The sequence below is a fragment of the Manacus vitellinus genome, unplaced genomic scaffold (genome assembly GCF_001715985.3).
Source record: "Manacus vitellinus isolate BGI_N305 unplaced genomic scaffold, ASM171598v3 scaffold_36_pilon, whole genome shotgun sequence".
NCBI lineage: Eukaryota > Metazoa > Chordata > Aves > Passeriformes > Pipridae > Manacus > Manacus vitellinus.
In genome coordinates, this window is record NW_021940508.1 from 4,916,111 (window position 1) to 4,938,256 (window position 22,146).

Sequence of the window (22,146 nt, forward strand, 5' to 3'; positions counted from 1 at the left end):
ACCTTTAGATTCTTCGAACTTATGGGTGTTGCATGTTGATGGAGGGATTTAATTTGCCTGACCCTTGGCATATGACTGATTTTCAGGAGGAGATAATGGTCAATAGCAGATTTCTGGCAAGAGGCGTAAGAATAGGCTGGAAAATAGGGATGTCTCATTGACATACACCTGTTTCTGAGCTGCAGGTGCTCTTTTGCCATTTAAAAATGAGAGACTAATCTTCCCTACACTGATTTATCCAGTGGTTTCTGGTACTTCTCTGTACCATTTCTGATTTGCAATTTTCTGTGGCATCTACCAGGACACTGTGCCACACGACATCTTTGTTTCTAATCTAGAGAGACACGTTTGGCCTGGAAGCCAATCATCTCTGGGGCTGCATGGCTGCATCCAGAGCAGTGTGGGCAGCAGGTTGAGGGAGGTGATTCTGCCCCTCTGCTGCGCTCGGGTGAGACCCGTCCTGGAGCTCTTCATCCAGCTCTGGGGCCCCCAGCATAGGAGGGATGTGAACCTGCCAGTGTGAGTCTAGAGGAGGATCACGAAGATGATCAAAGGGTAGATCACCTCTGCTATAAGGACAGGCTGGGAGAGTTGGGGCTGTTCAGCCTGGAGAAGAGAGTGATTTGGGGAGACCTTCTAGCACTTTACAGTACCTAGAGCGGCTACAAGAAAGCTGGAGAGGGACTTTTTACAAAGGCATGTGGTGATAGAACATCAGGCTTTAAACTGACAGGACAGGTTTAGAACAGATATTAGCAAGAAATTCTTGACAGTGAGAGTTGCGTGTGCCCCATCCCTGAAAGTGTTCGAGGCCAGGTTGAATGGGGCATTGAGCCCTGGTGTACTGGATGGCATTCTGCCCATGGTGGGAGGGGTTGGAAGGTCCCTTCCAACCCAAACCATTCTATACTTCTAATAGTTGCTCTTTCAGTTTAAGTCTGTATTGGGTGAAAAAAATATTTTATTGCCTGCCAGCTTCTTTTGAAGTTCTCTACCTTTTGTGCCAGGGAAGATAGTAAACATGCAGGAACTCTCTAGATTGTCTGTGCCACTTGCTGCTTCCCCAGGTTGTCTGTTTTCCAGCCTTTTCAGGTGCTCATTATACACAGTCTTACTCTGGAAGAAGTTAAACTTGTTGATTTCCCATCAGCTTCAGAAGTACTTTGAAGTATTCATCATCACAGAGAAGGCAGTTGATATTTCATCAGATCAAACTCCTAGCAGAAGGGGCCTGGAAATTAGCAGAGATGTTGTGCTAGTCTTAGTTAAGTGGTTTACTCAGTTACTGGTTTTGTACTGAATTTGATTTGCTTTTTATTGAGTACATGTCCTTCTAAGTTTTGAGCAGAAACTTGATTGTTAGTAGATTGAGGAGTATTGGCTTGTCTTGCAGGCTTTTGTTCTTATTTCAGAGTATAGGTCATCTCTCTGTAGATCTGAGAGAGAAGTTAATTTTCTGCCTGTTAGATGTAGTGTCTTGAATGCACAGGTAAATTTGTGCATGCACTGCACCTCTCATATCAATGGAAATGGCTTTCAGTCAGAGTTCAAGCTTCAAGACTGAATTTGAGTCACGTTCAGAGCTAACTCAAGTGTTTTGTGCTTTTAAACTGACCTGAACCCAATGCTGAATCTGATCAGCCTTCAGCTTTGGCATACATGGGAGCTGGGACTCGTCCTGGGTTTGTAAAAACATTTATGGTGGTATTCCAGATGCAGTCGTAAAAGCACATTGGTCTCCTTTCTCAGACAGGCAGAAATACCTGGGAAAGTCAAATGAGTGGCATGTAATTTGACTGAGGCCAGAAGAAGTTATGATTCTGTGTAACTGTTGTGATTGCCAGTTATTGTCATGCTGGTTCCCAGATTGCCATGTGCTAAGCATCAGCTGTGTACTAGAGATGCAGTTTGACCTGCAAGTTCTGGATCTCCATTTGAATCTTGTTCTTATGGTTTCCTTTAATTTCTTTTCTCGTCTCCTTCCACTTCCTATTTCTCACTCTCAGTCCTTTTCTAACACAGACGCTGATTTGTGACACAGAATAACTTTTTTGGTGTAGCATGTCACTCACCTTACACTGCTGTCTTAACATGCCAGAGCTGCCCTCAGCCAGGGACTGAATTTTCCTGTTTTGTAAGGTATTTGGTTTTGATAAGCTCCCTCCCCCTTCATTCCTCCCCAGTGATAGCACAACAAGCTGCAGCTTGAGCATGGCTCACAGCCTGTTCCAAGGCTGTGCATAGCAAACAGAGCAGCTGCTTTCTCACTCCACCCATGGAAACGAGGGCAGTGTATTTCAAGCTGCAGTTGTTGAGCAGAATCCATGATTCCTCATGTAGGCACTGAGCAGAAACTTCATGTCACAATACTGCTCTGAGGTTATCCTTCAGTATGAGGGAGTCACTTTTTGGAACTCATTGGAAACAATAAATGGTAAGTAAAGAAGAGGTTGAGAGCATCAGTATGGGCTGCCTTTTAAGTCACCTTGAAATGACACTTTCACGATAAGTGGTGACATGACTCTTGTGAGGCATGTTGAAATTCATTCCTAAGTCCTGTCTGTGCTGTGCAGCCACAGACTTCATGAGTTTGGGGAAAAGGGAGGCAGAAGCCTCTCCCAGCATATCTATGATGAATGCAGACCTACAACATACTGTTTGCTCTTGATACTTCTGCTTAGTTTTGGGCTGGACAGAATGAAGCTAAGAGAAGAGTGTTGTGAGGTGGGTCAGTGTAGTCCTGCCTGATACTGCTTTCCCTCATAGAGTTCTGTTTCATCAAGCAAAATAATTTCTGGGGAGAGGAAGAAGCTGGGCTGTGACCTTCTCTTGCTCTGCTCTCCAGAAGAGTAAAGCTCCTGACAGACTTTCATCCACTGTAAAATGGGATAATTGTGCTTTCTTCCATCTATCTGCACACGTTGTGGCAGCTGTCATCATTTGTGTCTCTGCTTTCTGGCTGTTGACTAGGGTTCCTGTAGGTCACAGTAATACAAACAATACTTGTCAATAGAAACAATGCCCTTGTCATTTGATCAAATGTTTGCATTTAGTTATTCTCTAATAAAGTTTGAACTCCACAGTATTAACATTGTCATGCTCACTAGTTTGCAATTAGTTTTAGAATATAAGTGAGCAGGAAGCCAAAACAGCTGTAGTACTTTCTGTCTCTGTGATTAGAAATCATGTTTGCTCTGTGGATCCTCTTCCTTGTCTTTTTATTCCAAATACAAAGCACTGTTTAGGCAAGGAACCTCTTACCAATCCAGTGTTAAATCTTCACCCTTCAGCATTACATAGGCTTTAAATCATCAAATGTGATCTGCTTTGCAATCTGTAAAAATTTACTGGCTTCCAAATCAAAGCTTCAGAACTTCACATTGAAAGTCTCTGAGGGGATTTCAAATGCTGAGAAGTACGAACCATTTTTGCATTGTTTATTTTCATTTTCCTGAGAGGCTGTTCTGATATTAATGAGAAAAAAACCCAACTAGTTTCTACATTGTAAGCCTCCTGGATACAGTGCTTTCTGAACAAGTTTATTAGAAATATATGAATTAGATATTCCAAGAGTATTTTCCAGGAGTAAAACAGCTGTTGCTCTTTCCTCCTCCCCCTAACAGTCTTCGGAGGAATTGGGCAAACTTTTTGTTCTGTCTCAGAACAGTAATACTTGCTGAGTTGATTTTGGATCCCAAATGAAGTCAAAACTTGCTGGTCTCGCCAACTCATGACTATAGTCAAAGTAAGCCTCTTGCACTTGGAAAAACAACTCTTGGGTGTGTTTTGTCCTTGAGAGTGTTGTAACTTGCTATGTGGTGAGGCTCAGAGCACTGACAGGGCACCATCCACTCAGCTGTCCCAGTGGGGTGTCACCTCACACACTTTGGGCAGACTGGGCAGCCCGAAGAGCTGCAACCTTGTCTTCATCAAAGGCACAACAGACTTAGCAGCAACTGAGCGACAGTGAAATATTGACCAAAGGAGCCCCCAGGTCTCCGGAGTGCTCTGGACTTCAGACAGCCTTTAGCAGTCTGTCTCTCACTGCTGTGTGGAAATCACACTAGTAAATAGAATAGGAGTTCAAACTGTGTTTGAGTTAATGAATTACGAGTCAGCTGTGTCGTGCCATCTACCTGCTGGATGCTTAGCATGTGGCAAACACAGGCTTGTTTCAGCTTAGTATAACCAACACTGAAAGTTGTGTAAAATTTATTAAGTACTATCTTTGCTCTTTTTTAAGACCATAAAAATGTTCGGTTACTGATTCTCTAGTGGACAATAAATTTTTACCCTGTTGGAATTTAATTATATATCTGAGCTTCAGAAGCAGCAAAGTTTGGGCTTATGCAGATCAAATGGGACATATTTGGAAAAGTAGAAAGTGAGAATGTGGGAGGAAGCTGAAAGGCCCTCTCAGAAATGGACAACATGAAATGACTGCTGCTGGGCCCTGTAATACATGTATGTAAGAGATGTAGAAGCTCTGGGAACATGGCTTCATGTTCTTCATGAGCTGCTGGAGATTTTAAAGCAGAACCCTACAGAGAGACTAATGAGGCTCTAAACAGCTTCATGGTCACACAGTGATCATCAGTCATTTGTGGATCTTCTGTTTTAAGAAAAGAAGTAAGATATTTCTACAATGCAAATAAAGCTGCTGCAGGCAACAGGGCACCCAAAAGTGAATGTGGGAATAAGACACCTGGACTGTTTCTTCTAAGGAAAATCACAGAATACTTGGAAGAAATAATGAATGCTTTTAGGATAGGCAATAAGGATGATTGTGGAGGATGGCGTGACATGGTGTGAACAGAGATGTCTTTTAAAATTATGTGTTCCAAGTTGTACATTTTCATGCTCAAATCTCCATGCAAGATTAATTCCACAGATAATTTCCTTGAGTAGAAATGAATGTAGCCAGGCTGCTTCAGATTCTGTATGAGATGCAAAGCTCTCAGTGAGTTGGAGATCTATAGAAATTATTCCTGAACTGTTTCCGTAGCACAGCAGAGGAGTAAATGAAGACAGGATTTGGACTGTTTGCTTCTCTTACCCATTTCTAGAAAAGTTTTTTAATGCCTTAGTTTCTTAAATCATATCCTAGATAACCTTCATCCAAGTCCCCATCTCCACTAAACTGTGGGAAAAGGGATGAATCTGTCCTGCTCAATAACAGTGAAAAGAGGAAATGAAGTCTAGTGTGGTCACCAACAAGTTGATGCATCCAGAGAACTGATTCTCTGTCAAGTCTCTCAGCTGAGTGATCATGTACTGTAAGTGGTTGTATGGTAGCTGATATACATGACCCTAGAGACATGACTTTTCTCCTTTGCTGAGTGTATGTCCCCAGCCAGAAAGACCTGCACCTCTGAAGCGTCCAGAACTGATGTCTGTCCCTTAAGAACCTGAGAACTGGAGGTTGTCAGACACTTCTTCCTCTCTTGATATCTTATCTTCTTCCACGAAAATCCAACCTGCTGTAAATTTGGCTATGAATTGATATGTTGTTTCCTATTCTCTGTGTCTGAACTTTCTGAGCCCACAGTGTGCAGGGCCTATGTCTGGATCTCTGACCAGATTTCTGGCAGCTTCTAAAATCTACAATCTGTGACAAAAGAATATTAAATCTTGTGGTATGATTGTATCCTATTCTTTTACTCATCTTGTTGTCTTAAAAATAAGATATTTTAATTTTGGTGCAAAGATATGTTAAACTATAAGGCTGAATTCCAGTAGCACCTTCTTTACCAAATCCTGACGAAAGCATAGTTTTTTTCTGTATTCCTATATAAGAGGTAGAGTGCTGTCCTTTTCAGTGGGTGATGTTCATAAAATCTTCTGTCAAATTACTCAGAACATAAAAAAAAAAAAAAATCAACCTCTTTCTGCATGAGCAACAGCATGACTAGTCCATTTTTATTAGCTCTATCTGAGGATGGAGGTGAAAATCTCATTTGAATGTTGAGGTTTTGTTTTGGCTGAGATAGGAACATATGACAAACTCAAAGAGAAAGATCCTTGGGGGGAAAAAAAAAGTGACACACAGAAAGGAACTAAGTGATTAGCTGAAATAAATTTAGCATGTGTAGTGTTAACAGATAATTTATTTCACCAGCTCAGTTAAGATTATATGCAGCTACAGTTCTCTGGTAATTCATGTTTCCTATGGCACAATTTTTTCTGTAATTCTTTTAGTCAAACTTAATTTCACTTACCACGCATTACAGTTGTAGTAAGCACCTGGAGCAAAGTACCTAAAGGCAAAACCAGAACCTTTTCTTCTTATTTTTATTTCGTGTTGCTTCTAAAAGTCAATGTGTTTTCAGAGTCTGTCACTGCCCCATTGTCAGAAAAATTTTCTGAAATATATTGCCAGAAATATTGTTTGCTTTCAGTGAGCTACACACTGTTCCCACTACAGATGTTATTTTTTTGGCATTATTGTCAGCATACTCAGTTATTGTAGCTTTAAACTGCAAATTGTTGGGTTTTCCCTTCCTTTTTCTCCTGACATACACCCACTAATACTAGCCCCTCCTGTCTGGAATATCACTGCAGCTGCAAAACCATAGCCAAGGCTAAAGCTGCTCTTTCCCTTCCCACAGGACTCAGCTTCAGCTTCCCACATGGAACTGATTGAAAAGATTCTGCCAGCAAATGTATTTTGACAAACTCCCCAAACTTTTGACCAGAAGAAATATGTGGAAAATATGTGCCTTCCACTGGAAAATGCTAATTCTACTGAAATTCAAGAAAGTTATTTGAAAACTTTGTCCCAGGATCACCATGTCCTCCTGGCAAGCAATATGCAATGCAGGAGATGTGGTGTGTTCAGGAAACTGTTTGTGTCAAAGTAATTAAGCACGTGAATTAATAATCCCATTAGGTAATGTAGCACCACTTCCACATACAGTATGGTAAACACTTCCAGCCACAGGATGTCAGAATTTGAGGGTGAAGGGTGAGATTTGAAGGAAGGGAGAACAACAATTAAGAAAAAAATTCTGTGGTGGACTTTTAGATTTTGATCTGTAGGCATTGAGGGAAACACCCACACCCTGCCCACACACACTCTTCACCCCCAAACAAACACACACCCACACCCCGCCCCTATTTTCTGGCCATTTCTATTACTGTATTACGTGGTAGCTTTTCATAGAGAAGGTTAAATGTGCAAAACTTGTCTGCAGTTATTTTTTTTCTGTGATGATAACTAAACTCTGTAATAAATGTAAATATGACTGGCTTATTTCCAAGGAGGCTTTCATAACAGGACTCCTTTGTATCTTCTGAGCGTGTGAATGCATTCAAAGGGAGGTGATGCTACAAACAGCTCAGAAAAAGCGTATATTGTATTTACATAGCTTGAAATCTGATGGACTTTAAATGAGAAATTCTTGCTGTTGTATTTGTGAGTAAGAAAAGAACAACTATAAAGAGCGAAGGTGAAGACATATTTAATCAGCAAAGGGAATTTTACCTGACATTTTTATCCAATATAACCATGGGACTTACTGCTTTTGTAGTGTGTCTTAAGTCCTATATTCTGATTTATAACTTAAACAGAAACCTGAGCATTTTTTGTATGTCATTTTTAAGAATCAGAAGTCCTGTTTCTTTTTTCTTAAAAATGAAACAGAAACCGTAGAGGCATTAGCTGTAATCCCAGATGAACAAATATATGTGACTTTGAGTTCTGAACCTTTGAAACTTTATGGATGTAAACAAGGTTTCAAACAAAGGCCAGCCTCTGACTTTAAAACTTTGACTTTTATTGGAAAGAAAGAGTTTCTGCTTCTCTGCACTGTTGGGCAAACTGTGAAATTACACTCACAGTTATTTATTTGCACAGGTTTGCAGTGGGATGTATTGGGCCTGTGGCAATCAGTGTGGAGACAGAAGGTGTCTGGTAGGGGGGACTTAAGTGATCTCACTGAGCTGCCTTTGGTCTTCTTGTACATGGTTATTTTACAGTTTTATAAGAATACTTTCATTTCATTCATATGATTTCCTTCATATTCTTACCCTCATACTGGCTTTCACAACTGTCCAGAGAAACTGTAAGACTTTGGAGTGTTTGAAAAGGGTTTTTAGTTTGTGTGTCCTTGTAAATTTCAGTACAGCAGCTGCAGGAACAGAGGGTTACAGCATTTTTTCCTGCTCCTGAACAAGTTAAGAAGGCTGCACTGACCACAGCAAGAAAGTGGAGGGGGGAAAAAAGCCATAGCAGTGGAATATCTTAGCCTCCTGTCACATCCCCAGTGTGGGCTAGGATGTCAGTAGATCCTTTGCTTTTGATTTAGAGCTTTACTGTTCCTTATGTCTTGAAGCGAAAGGGCTGTGCAATGGTTTTGCAATGTTCGCAATCCCTGCAAAAATGCTGAGACACGAGGGACCAAGGCCGTGTCTGTTTGCATGGATCTAGATCATGGCAGAGGGAGGTGTAAACTAATCCTGTGGAAGCGTAAACTAATCCTGTGTAGTCCAGGTGGGGATCCAATGCCCTGTAACTCAGGGAAAGCAGGGAGGTTGATATGAAAGTTATAGCATGAGAAATGTTACGGCCTTTTTCAGTTGGTCTACTGTACGATCCTAATGACTTGCTAATTCATGAAAGACGGTTTATTTCTTCCATTGCATGCCTTGGGGCCAGAAAGCGTTTGTAGTCTGAGTCAAGAGTAAACCACACAGTCCAGCCCGTCTGATGGGTTGGGTAATTGACTGTGGAATAGCAGCTAGGAGCAGAATTTCGATTTGCACTGATGAAACAGCTTCTATTCCAGTCTTGTTCTCCAGGGAATGAATGCAAAACACCAGAAGAACAAGATGCAACTCCTTCTAGTGCATCATGTTTGGCAAATTAACTTTCGACCTTTTTGTGGCTTTGTAAAAATATGAGAGCCTTTGCCTCAGGATTTCAGGTTATTAGGAGAAAGATATTTTTTCTGTTACCCTTTGGACTGTTACGTCTTTGTGAGGTGTGAAACAACCTCAATGTATGCAGCCAAATAAATGCTGAAAACCCATTGTGTTCATATTTCTTCATTGTAATGACTGGCTTACGAGAAAAGCTCAGGGATGATGATATGAAAAGAGTATTTATTTTTGACTTCCAGTACTGGACAGTAGAGATTAACTCTTTTGTGCTTATTTTCAGACTGGATATTTCCATCTGCCCCATGGGGATTACTTCATTGAGCCTATTAAAAAGCATCCACAGAAGGAGGGAACACCCCATCCCCATATTATATATGGGGCAAATAACCTTCGAAATGCTTTGAGGAGAAGACGGGCCACCCCAATGGAAAGCGAACAAGCATGTGGATTGAATGGTACAAATTTTGCTGGATTTCTGCTTATCTGCTTTCTGAATCTCTTCAAACATCTTATATTTTCTAGTGCTGTATACCTTTCTTTCTGCCAGGCTTTTTGTAATTCTGCAAGAAGAGATTATGCAAAATGGGAGCATGTCAGTCAAAATGCCTCAGGAGCCACCCATCTGGGTTCCTTTCTGAAAACTTAAATCCTCCTTATGACTGCTGGGATATGTTTTTCACACTGTTGATGCTTTCTACCCCTCACTTTTTTCTCCAACCAGAACTGTTTAGTGAGTTTGAAACTTGCATTCTTGAGTAGTTTTGGAATTACAAGATTTGCAGTCAGAATTATTTTTAATAAAATGTTCTCACTCCATGCGAATGCTGTGCACAACATAAAATATCTCCCCTTTAATCCATGGTTTAAACTTAAAATTTCTAAATTCTCTGTGATAGTTATCAGAATATTTAAAGACTTTTATTTGGTTGTTCTGAAAGTGAAATGCAGGACATCAACGTTTTTTTGCTTAGAAGTGTAAGTAAAAATAACTTAAATGTTGGGGCAGTAATACTCAGCATCATATCTTTTGGGAAAACAAACTAATACACTCTGTCGTTCCAGCATAGTGTATATAGAGGGTAGTTGATATCTCATAATTACAAAATGAGTTCCTTTATCTAGTAAAATCATTTACGTGATTGATTTCATGCCAAAAATGTACAGATCTTGTATTGGTTCTCTGATGTTGGAGGCCTTGAAACTGAGCCTGCACCAAACTTTAAAAAGGTATGGTATTGGTAGGGATGAATGAAAAGTAACTTACATGACGTAAAGCCCAAGTTTTGTACAAACAGAGCTGCAGAATACACAGGAATGTGTTTTTGTCTTTCACAGGTCAGTGGTTTAAGAGAAGGTGGTTCTTTTCCAGGAGCGGGAAATAAAAGGAGGAATGTAGGAATTTTTAATCCTCAGTCATGGTTGCTGCTAAAGTTTTACTGCAGTGTAATATGAATTGATAAATTAAAGAAGCAAACAACAACTCAATTCCACTATATTTCTGGTCATAGGCCTTCACTACACTTCTCACTTGCTGGCCAAGAGTAGTGTGAAAAGGTAGCAGGGGGAAACTAGAAAGCTGACGGTGGGGGTTGTTCAATCTTCTGTGATAGTGGAAAAGTAAAGATAAGAGGAGCCAGAAGAATTAATATGAATGCTCTGCCATTTTATTTTTCATCAAGTAAAAATATATCTATATATTAGAAAATAAGCCTGGAGTTGAAAAGCCATAAGCATCTAAAGGTGATATTTATTTTGGCGTATATTTAAAATAGCTCCCTGATTTTCCATTTCTTCTGCTGACTGCTGGGATAAACAAGAGGAATTAATTTAGATTTGCCATGAAGAATGAGGGAATTGTTCTTGCCTACTGTCTTCCAGGTTTCTTTCATGGATGAAATAACATCTGTACGTAGTGATTTTAAGTATGGAGAGAAGATAGGAGATACCAGGGATCATGCTGTGTATTTGCTTTGTGGGGTCTGCTTATCTTCTTTCTGCCTCTCACTTTTAGCCTCCTGTATCTTTCCTCAAAATCATGCAGAATGAGAAAGAGAAAGACTGGCTGTACCTGGACATTGGAAAAAAATGAGCATAGCTTCCCTGAGGTTTAATCTCTTAGATTAGCTAAATCTGCTCCAATAGGGTTTTCAATTTAAACTTCCTGTCTGATGTTATTCATTATAATGTGACAGAACTCTTTCTGGTGATAATATGTTCATGATATTGCAGGCAAACAAAGTTAGTGTCTTATGAACTAACAAAGCAATATACTGCCATTTGTATTTCTGTTTTTAACCAACTCTGTCAGCCCTTAGAGGTAATGTCTGCCTTCAGTCAAGTACTAATCTTTTACCTGTCGTAAAAGTTAAGTAATCGGTGTGAAAATGTGCATGGGGGAGAAAGCATTTTCTTCATTGTATTTTTGCCCTTTGTGTGACAGGATATAACAATCATTGTTTCCTCTAAAGGCCTTACCTTTTAAGTTGTGTGTTATGTATCCTGGCCTGCACCCAAAGCAGCCTGGCCAGCAGGTCGAGGGAGGTGATTCTGCCCCTCTACTCTGCTCTGGTGAGACCCCACTGGGAGTGCTGTGTCCTGAAGGGTGCTAGAAAGATGGAGAGAGGCTTTTTATGAGGGCATGGAATGACGGGACAAGGGGGAATGGCTTCAAACTGAAAGAGAGTAGGTTTATATTGGACATTAAAAAAAAAATTCTTACTGTGAGGTGAGGCATTGGCACAGGTTGCCCAGAGAAGCTGTGGATGCCCCGTTCCTGAAATTGTTCAAGGCCAGACTGGCTGGGACTTGGAGGAACCTGGAAAGTGTCCTTGCCCATGGAATGGCTGGAACTAGATGATGTTTCAGGTCCCTTCCAACTCTGTGCTGTAACCAGTTCTTCAATAGGGATAGAAGAAAGAAAGAATTCAGTGTAGTCTCCTGTTTGCTCTATGCATTGTCAGAGCAATTGCTCTTGTTAGAAGTGAAATACAGAACAAAAAGAGAAAGTGAGATAATTCTTGCTTTGTATGCAAAATATATTGACTGCACAGACTTTGGTGAATACTTGGCATGTAAATGAATTTTAAAAGTAGTAAGATGACTCTTCCACTTTTTCAGGGTCTCCTGTACTTCTTGCTTTTGAGTTTGATACCAGAAAGCTGGTCCACCCACATGATTATCACAGATAGCCCAGAGTAATGCCTTTTGGGATCACATTAAAGCAAAACATTTTCAATTTACAATTCACAATTAATTGTAAAAACTAATTCTATTTTACAGATTTAACTTCATTTTGTGTTCTCTGCCCTAGCTTTGTCCCCACTGGGTTGGGGCTTGACTGATTAAGAGGTGCTTAGTGTATCTCTTGTAGGAAATGGTGTTCAGAATCAAATATTTTAACTTTGTGGGCTGAGATTCATCACAGACTGTCTGCATTTGTTTATTTCAGCTCTGATTCTGTTTGTTTTTTAATTAAACTAAGCCAGTTGAGTTATTTCTATGACTTAAGCTTGGTGTATGTCCAGGTTAAAATGTAGTGGTGATTTTTGCTTGGAAAAGTTGAATCAACTGTGTGCTTACAAGTCAGTGCACAAAACTGAGTGCTGATAATAGAAATCTGTTAGTCAAAAACCAACCTGTCCGTCAGGCAAGGAATATAAAGACTAGTTGTATAGACAAAATCAAAGTAAAGGAATTATTTTGGGAGGGGGATTAGGTAGAGGATGCTGATCTCCTGTGCAGATTTTATACAGTTTTTTTTTAGTGAAAGGACCATGTCTCTTGGAAGAAGCCCCTGTGCAGCACACTTACAATTTTTACTGTGGCAACAACCACATGAATCTCCAGAATCCAGAATTCAGCACTTGCCCTTGTGAAATTTCATATGGTTGGTGATTGCTCATCTGTCTAATTTATTAGCACCAGTCATATTCCTGTGCTCTTGCAATGATTATACTAATTAATTTATAATTGGTAATGTCTTTAACAGTTTCAGATATCCAGAGAAAAATCACTGTGATAAATGACACAAATTAAAACAGGTTTGTGCTGTACACTTCCGCTGCTGCTTAGGAAACTGCCAGATGACTCAGTCATTACCTGCATGCAAAACTGAATTGTTTATCTTGAAAGTAGCATTATGATATTGTACATTAGTAGCAGCTGTCTTACTGTACCATTTGAAATATGCATGAGAACTGACAGAAATGACAAATGAAAAGTCGCCACAAGCCTTATAAAGAACTTCTCTAATCCTTTGTGCCTGTAGGAGAGGAAACTAAGGATCTGGGAATTTGTTTTGTTTTTCTAAATAGGCTGTCTTAAAAACTTAGCAGTGCTCTGAGATATAATCCAAGAGAAAAGGAATTATCCTCCCTTCCACAGAATAAGAGAAGGTCTCATCCCACTTCTTCTGCTTGTTTTCATGCAGTCTGTCAATAGGTATGGATTTTGTTTGTGGTCTGCAAAATAGAGAAATTTTGTGAAGTTGTGAATGAAAATGCTGTGATATAATAGAACTCTTCCTGACCAGGTGCTACAGAGGAGAGGAATGCAATAGGAGCAGATGGACTTCTTTTTCTTGGGCTGGTGAGATGGAGAGATTCCAGCCATTTAGAGGGAGGGCAGCTGAGTTTATTCAGACTGCAACCCAGTGATTGCTGCAGTCAGCTGTAATATATAGCTAATGAAAGAAAGATTTAGGGTGTTTATAAAATATATCTCTCAGAATACTTCATTGGAGCTTTAGGTGTACAGAAGTTGCCACAGTTCATTTAACAGATTATTAGAATGCCATTAAGCTGTTTCAGACAACAGTTACCTGTTCTTCCTAAGGATTACATCTGACTGCAGGACTTCATTCAATCACAGTCTTGCTTTTTGCTGATTAACTTGATGCTGTCAAAGGATTCTTTTCTGGTTTTATGTCTGCAAGTGTACAGCATAAATTGTTAGTCCTGGCTTTTGACCCTAAAGCCTTTTGTTTAATCACTTGAAAGAGGAAGGGGAAAAAAGCCCAAGACAATGTTTTATTCTCAAATAATAACCTATCTTTTTTTTTAGAAGAACATTGTGTCCAGTGTAAGCAGCTTTGCTTGTTGCCATAAACCCTGCTACAAGCTTTGTGGCTTCTCTCTCTTTTTAAAGAATGATACTGACATTTTTCCAGTATTTGTTTTTCCTGTGTTTACCACATCAATTACAATTCAGCTTAATTTTCTTAGTTTCTCCAAAGCACATCTTAGGATGAGAAGTTCGCACATTGAATTTAAGTAACTGAGATGAATTCAACCTCAGCTGAGGAAAGAGCATCTTTATCCCTGCATCCCTATTCTTTCTACAAACAGGCTCTACTAAGGTGTTTATAAGATGCTTGGCATTAAAAAAAGAGCAAATAGGTACATTCAGTAGAATGACCTCTCTTTTAAAGCAAGACCAAGAAAACAAATAGCCTGTAGGAGTACATGCAGTATCTCTAACCTCTGAAAGAGTTTGCACTGAACTGAAAACAGTGACTGTCTGCTTGTGCAGGCAGCAAGAGATTTAGCTTTTCAGAGGTGGAGTACTTCGGAAACAAAGACATCATAACCAGTTTGTTCTAGCAGTCAATGAAACAACTGCTTCTAATTGGTATCAGAAGATTTCCCCCCTCCCCAATAAACCTCATGGAATGAAGGCAAAAAACCCTAAATTTCAGGGTTCAAGAATACATTAGATTTTTTTTTTTTTCTTGCTCTCAGTACAGGTAGAGGAGAAAGGAATAAAATACTGTATTTAGTGCAATTCTTCTTCTCCAGTTAAATGAGTGAAGAGTCAAAACTAGAGCTTTACCGAAGTGGATCCAAAGTCTGTGCTGAATAGGGGCCAGAGAAAGATCAGCGCTGACAGAGTGGTGGCACCTGCTTTCCCAATCCATGATTGTTTTCTTATGTTCTTCTCTTTTCTGATTGGAATTTTACAGTCAGTATTTCACTTGGTCCTACTAACTGAAGCAGGGTGCTTTCCCTAAGTGTTTGTGTTTTACAGAAGGTGAGGGAGAAAAATGTGGAAACGTGAGATTAATGTTATAAGGTGATAATTGTCACTTGTTGCCACCAAAAGGCATCAGAAAAGTGATACACTACCTCACTCAATGACTGAATAAATTTAAAAGTTCTGTGACAGGCCATTTTCCAAATAATACGAGTCAAAACTATAAGGAGGGAAAAATCTCCTTCACTGTGATTGAGTAACCTTTCTGTCCAGTCACTCTACCACTGGAAAAAAGTAGTGTTTGCTACACCATACTTGCTTACTGCACTTGCATTCCTGCAGTTTAAAGGATAGACTGTGGTCTCTTCCATATCTTCATTGAAACATTTTACTTAACTACTCATCAGATTGAGGAGTCTCAGTCTGCGTCCAAACTAAACTTAGTTCAGCATTTTTAACTGTGTACTGTCATAGATGAATATAGGGTGCACTTGCTCTATGCCTACAGTTTTCCTTATCAAACTGCGTGTGATACTACTGCACTTCTTGAGTATTGCAATTGATTGGGTAAACAAATGCCTTGGTAATGTAAATGTTAAATTGCTGCAGTATTGATTTGGAGAGCAATAGCACGCTTTAAAATTAAACTGTTACACATCACATGCCATCCTCTTTTACAGGATAACACTGGCCTTGAATAATGTAAGCTGTATTTCCACAGGTGAAATAGCAAATGCAGAAAGCTTAGCTGCCTTTGGTAAATACTTTTTGGTGCAGGAGTTTGAAAATTTGCTCAAAACACTTGACCCATTAATGGAGTAGTATTGGCAGAGATGTTCAGGCTTCAGTCTGGTTAGGGCCAGATTTCTCAGTCATACTGAACTTTCTGTGAACCTTCTAATAAGTAACTACAATTGCCATATTATTTCTGGGCAGATTACAGATTTCTAATTCTTCTGAGAAGTGCTGGACTTGTTCTTTGGAGCTAATGTACTGATATGGGCTCAGCGTTCTCAATCAGTTTCTCCAAGGTCTGCATGTCCTTGAAGAGCCTCTGGCAGCCTCTTGTCATACACGACCCACTTTAAACAGGTGTCTGAGCACAGTTTTTCTGCATGAAACAGAGTGTCCTTGAAGCTTGTCCTTGTTTGTGGCTGTGTTCTTCACTCTTCATGTCCCAACAGCTTCTTAAACTTGGATGCATTTCATGTAATTGGAGAGATGCCTTTGGATGAATTGTACTTTAAAGGCAATCGTAATTCTCCTCTAAGCACAGATTAGCTGGGAATAAGGGGAACTGTATAACTTGCGAGGTTATTTTTTCTATCCACCAGTACTTCAGTCACTTTGTAAGATCTCTTCTTTTTGGGGAAAAGTGGGGCCACAGCTGGACTTATCCCACACCGTGCACAATTACTCAGGCTGCACAGATATTCTGCTCTCCTGATTATCTGCTGGGGGTAGGATGGAGTTTTCAGCCCCACTGCTGTGGGAACCATTCTCATAATGAACTCTGGTAATACTGAGTAACTCAGAACTTTGTGTTTAGTAGACAGATTTTCACTAGTCAGCTGTCTGCAGAAAGGCATCTTTTGGAGTTCAGAAAGTAATTGATTGACACAGGTCTTTATGTCTGAACTGGTTTCACGTTTGATTACTTAAAACAAAGATCTGCCTCAAGACAGTTTTAGTGACCTACTTGACTTGCTAGCTGTATTTGATTTGTTGTGGAAGACTCCTAGTAGAGTGAGGTTTGTTGCTTGTTTTCACTGTGCATATGTGAAGACTGCATGTTGGAGGGTATTTTTGGAATATTGACTCTTTACTGTGTGCAGTTTCTGAACTGTCTTGAAAAAACTGTACATAAAAAACAGACTGGAGGAACACGATTCAGTTAAAGATCATACAGATTATATAAGGTGTTTTTTTTTCTACAAAAAGGAATTATCCACAACAAATAGACGTCCATCTTTATGCAAAAAAAGAGGTGGCCAGAAGATTGCTATGTTAAGAGGCGTAGCAAATGTTTTTAGTTGTTGCCCTTAAATCCTACACTTGTTTGAAGACTTTGTGCAACTATTTCTTGCATGTCAAGGTTTCTATATGAAAGAGAATAAGAGACAATATTGATTATTGTTTTCCATGATCTCATCTACACTTACCACTTGTCTTCTCTTGCAAATATTTAACCTAAACATACTTTAGCAGACAGCATGTAATCAGGTGTCTTAGCTGAAAAAAATAGGTATTCCTGTCCTCTTTAAACAACAATGATATATAAATTGCATATAAATTAGATTGTTACAGAAAATCACTTTTAAGTTGTTCTAATCAGTGTCAAGAAACACTGCCCAAAAAATACTATTGATTTCTTCTTTCTTTTAAAAAATGTCTAATATTTTGCTCAGCTGCCAAACAGCATCTGAGTTGAAACTGCAGAGAGATAGATTTTTATACTTTAAATACTTTTTAAATACAGTTAAAACACCATCTCAGCCTGTCTCCCATTCTGCCCATGTTGGAATTAGCAGCAAGTATCTTACCTACCCAAACTCTAAAACAAGATAAATCAAGTTTCTTCCTCTCTAATCTGCACTTTTGTTGGTTGAGCCCACAGTCTGGGTTCTGCTCAGCTCTGTGGAGGTTTGGATTTGAATCAAAGTCTTCTTTCAGATACTCGAGTTTCAACAAGGGATCATTCCTGCAATTTTCTGTATTATTTGCCTGACATTATTTGCCTGACATTCTCCAGATAAAATATTCACTGAACTACTCACTGCTTTATAGTATTTTCAGTGTCCCAGTTGCATCCGTTGCCCATGATGAGGTACTTCTGTCAGCCAGGTCTTCATCAGTAGAAATGGAAGATGATGAGCAGCTTGAAATTTCACCTGTCAGGGAGGTCATAGGGAAGAAGGCAGTAAAAGAAGGCAAAGCCCAGACTGGTAACATTGGTAGGCAGCTGAAAGTTGTCCAGGCAGAGATAGGTTTTACATTGATTACTGAACAACCCCTTCCTCAGCAGATGGGTATAGCTTGGTTTTATACATCATTGTCAAATTTTTGGATATTTTTCTCTCCTTAGGCTATAATTAATCATACTGGTTTATGATGAATGTAAGCTGCATGTTTCTTTCAGCCAAACCTGCATTTTCCCCTCTTTCTGATCCCATGCATTTACATACCTTTATTGTCTTAAGGCTTCCTGGAGAGAAGTGGAGCCAGGGGCTTTTTGCAAAGGAAAATTGAAATTAAAAAAAAAAAAAGGAGGCTCAGTCTGTTGGCAAGGCTTTGTTTGATTCTCTTTCCACAGGAGTGCAAATTTCAAAGCTCAAACTCAGTTCTAAGCAAACATGTTCAAAGTCCTTGGCATTTTAGTGTGGGAGCCCCAAAACTTCTGTCTGTGAAGGACTCTGGCATAGTTTTCTGTAGGCAGTGAACCACAGGGAGTTCAGTTAATTAAAGCTGGTGTTACCGGTGAACCTCCATCCTGTGCATGACAGAAATAGAAGTGAATTAATTGGATTGTGACATCCAACAGGTTATAGTGCCCCTGACAATCAGTCTTTAATAGGAAACTGGAATCAAATGAAAAAGGTCACTCTTAAAACTCTGGCTAAAACTGGAAACATCCTTTAACCCGTGCACCAGTGCTCATGAAGAGCTGAGTATGACACAGGTCACCCGAAACTGATGTTATCTTGAGAGGATTGCTCATGCAAGATGCCTGGTGGCAGGAATTATTAACCTCTCGTATGCAAAGATGCTATTGGCTGCCTCCCCTGAGATGTCTTGATGTCATCTATGTTGTTCTTCCCCTTTCTCCTTCTAGCACTTTACAGGCACCTCTGTCAGCTCACCCCAGCTGCAGGATGGAGTCTGTCCCTGCTTTGCTGTTTCAGTGTCTGTTGTCTGTGTATAGGTTCCTCTTCAGTGGCTTAATCAGGCAAAATGAGATCTTGTGTGCTGAGTTGGAGCAGGAGAACCTCAACAACCATCTCTCAAAATGTCACAAAGCTGGAAAATGTTGTTATCAGGACTTGCTTCTAAGAATAGAAAACATTAAAAGCCATATATGTCTGAGACTTTCAAGATGTCGTAATAGCATAATTCATTTCAGAGTGACCAACCCCTTCACAGGCCCAGGCTCAGGGGGAGTCCTCATCTGTAAGAGCTATGCTTTCACTGCTGATGTTTGCTGCAGAAGCACAGCAGGGTTGGGGCAGAGGCTTTGAAGACTGTACTGCTTAGTAACATCATCTGAAATACAAGACATTTGGCCTCAGCCAAGGACAGGGAGGTCCCTCAAAATGCTAGCATGTGCTTTTTCCTCTGAGCATGCTAGTGGAGAAATGGAATGGAAAAAACAACAGCTGGTCCAGAGAAAGGCCAAATAAACTGTTGTGTAAGCCCAGAGATAAGAAGGTTATAGCATATGCAGCATTTCTTAATGATATCATACCAAAGCTGGAAAGAATAACATTTGATTTCAAGGTTAATTCCAGATTGTCTTTCTCTTCTTTCCTTCAGTAATCTAAATTTTAAACAAACTAATTAAAAGGCATCATTTAGCTACCACTTCAAAGAACTATTCACTGAGTAGCTTTTTTTCTTTTACATCACAGACATTATTCATTAATTTAGTTGGAATACTTTACACTTCTTAAACTGTCTTTCGAATGTTTAGTACTGAGATTGTAAATTTCTGGAATTATGAGTGAACTGTAGTTGCTGTTTTCCACGTGTAACGAACTTTGGTTTGAGGAATGTTTACTTGCGGATGGATGGTGCATTCATGAGCACCTGGCCTCTCCATCTGCAACAAACCTCCAGCATGAAGGTCTTCAGGCAGGTGCGTGAAGATTGGGAGATGGAGAAAATGAAGCACAGAATTTTGCTGACTTGACACCTGTCACCCAGCTCTGTCCCCTCCCCTATCTTCCTTTCAAATTTCATCTCACACAATGATGCCACAAAGACTGAGTGGCCTATGGTATTTTAGGGAATTGGGTGTTTACTTTGGGTGTTTCTAAGGATGGCTGATGAGGAAAGGAATAGGATCCAGGCATTCTCTTTCACCCTTGTTTACACATAACGGCTCATGCTCATCCTGCTTCTTGCAGTCCTTTCATGATGAAAGTAAGTCATGATAGCTTTGACTGATATCAGAAAAAAGTACTGTTTTCTTCATCATTTCAGAGGAAGCAAGGGAAAAAAGCAGTTGAAATTTAAATCCTGTAAATGTAATGTTAGAAGGCAAACATCAGTGTGAACATGCAGCTCATTACAATAGCTAATTAGGTCTGTTTTAAAATTAATGGTATTACCTATTTGTTCGCTAGTTGAGATCAATGATTTCTGAATATTACTGTCTGTTGACATCTTCAGACTGATTTGTCATTTTAAAGCTTTTACATAGTAAAACTCAGTGGCAGCAGGTGGAATGGTTAGAGATGCTTCTCAATTTTCTCATAGGCCTGGGTTTTTGGCAGAAACTGCTTTGAGACTTCCCTGTTTCTAGGATCCCAAGATGAGAGCAGGACAGTGACAGTGGCAGAGTGGAAGGGCTGAAGCAGGGATAACTGTCAGTCAAGCTGTGTTTGCCAGACAGTGTTGGATTACCCTTCATGTTGGAAGCACAGGTCTGTTTTATTTGCTCTCTAATCACTCTGTGTGATCCAGCACAGTATGTCTTATATCCCCTCGCAGGGAAAGGCATGGAGGTTGCTGTTCCTTCTAGATCTGCAGAATTTCCTGGGTTTGCAAATAGTTACTAGCTTACTGCTTGGCACAAAGAAAATAGAGGAGAAAGCTGAGCATCCTGTGGGTAGAAGGGGTTGCAATGGGATGCAAAAGCTGCTGGTGGTGAAGGCTGCTGGGAACACTGCTAAATTGGCCATGACAATAAGGGAGTCTAAAAATAGGCTATTTTTTCTTGATTCTCAGGCAGATCTGGCACCATGACCTGAATTTTGTTGAGTTGCAGCCCGTTTGCTGTACCACGTCCAGTGTGCTCTAACAAGTTCTTGTTTGTCCTGTATAAACTTATATTTTGCTGAATTAATGAGCAGGTACAGTTTGTAGAATGAGGTCAGTGGAGAATTCCTAGGAATGTCAATAACACATAAAATAGCTAATGTAAGTACCAAATTAGGGTTTCATCTTCAATTTACTAAAAGCCACTGTTTTTCAGTAGGATTTTAGAGCATTTGGAAAGCAATGATTACTGTCTGGCTTTCCAGCTTTTAAAACCACTTTCCAGTCCTTTCAGTGCACACTATCTATTAACTTTGAGAAACTATTTCAGAGAAAAATAGAAGTGAAGAGGAATGTGTTTAAATCGATAAGCTAAATAAAATGCTGAAATGTAGTGCTAAAGTAAAACCTGGCAATTTGTACAGGGAACACTAATGGACCTTCTGTATAGCTACTTGGATGATTTGAAAAAGTTCTGTTTAAAAGTTATGAGGAGTATTGAAAATGATTTATATTTGGTTTTAGAGTATGTTTCTTCCACCTCCTTGTCCCTCTGAGTGTTTTGCTAACAAATTTTGTGATATATTTTCTTTGATGTCACTACAACCTACAGTAGGTAGTTCTATGGCTCACACAGAGGATACGTTCTAATAAGTTCTGAAAGAAGCAGGGATCTGTCTTCTACATTAATGAATTTAAGATAAGATGTAGAGAAAAAAAAGGGAAAGTTTAATCTAGATTATTTTCTTAACGTTCTCCTGTCCTTTTGTGTTATAAATCAGAATTTCAAGGCAGCTAAGAGACAGTTTTTCAAACTATGATTATAAGACCAGGAAAATTCTCATTGTCAGTGCTCAATTAATGGGTGCTCCATTAATTTATGTAAGAAAATGCATCCTCATACATTTTTACTTAAATATTTAGGATCTGAGCTCAAATTATTTCTTAACCAGTCAATTCTACAAATACAAAGATAAAATTCTGTCTAGAACCAATTTTTTAAAAATTAATTTTATCTCTTTTATGCTTAGACTTGAAATCATCTATTTCTGTCTAGTGCTTTATAACTGGACTACCATCTTCCAAATGGAGAACTCTCTCAAATCCAGTCTTGAAACTATGTTTTAAACTGAATTCTTGACTGATTTTTACATAAGAAAGAGTTAAAGTAGGCAAATCTGTATTCTTGAAGTCTACCCAGTGTTTTTGTGGTGGAAGTTCCAAAGAATAAGGGGGTGTAATTTCAACTAAGCTCCTCAGTTCCTGTGCATATGCATGTTCAATAACCTTTCTGTTGATATCTTGAAAGAGATTGTTTTA

At 39.5% G+C, this 22,146-nt stretch overlaps 1 protein-coding gene across 1 annotated transcript in view; it reads left to right on the forward strand.

Annotated features, from left to right (window-relative positions):
- The window catches only part of ADAMTS12 (ADAM metallopeptidase with thrombospondin type 1 motif 12), a 137,592-nt gene that overhangs the window by 40,984 nt on the left and 74,462 nt on the right, over positions 1–22,146 (forward strand). Inside the window, exon 3 of the mRNA XM_029961522.1 lies at positions 9,161–9,335. Coding sequence (XP_029817382.1) covers positions 9,161–9,335 — 175 coding nt within the window. The remainder of the gene's footprint in view (positions 1–9,160; positions 9,336–22,146) is intronic.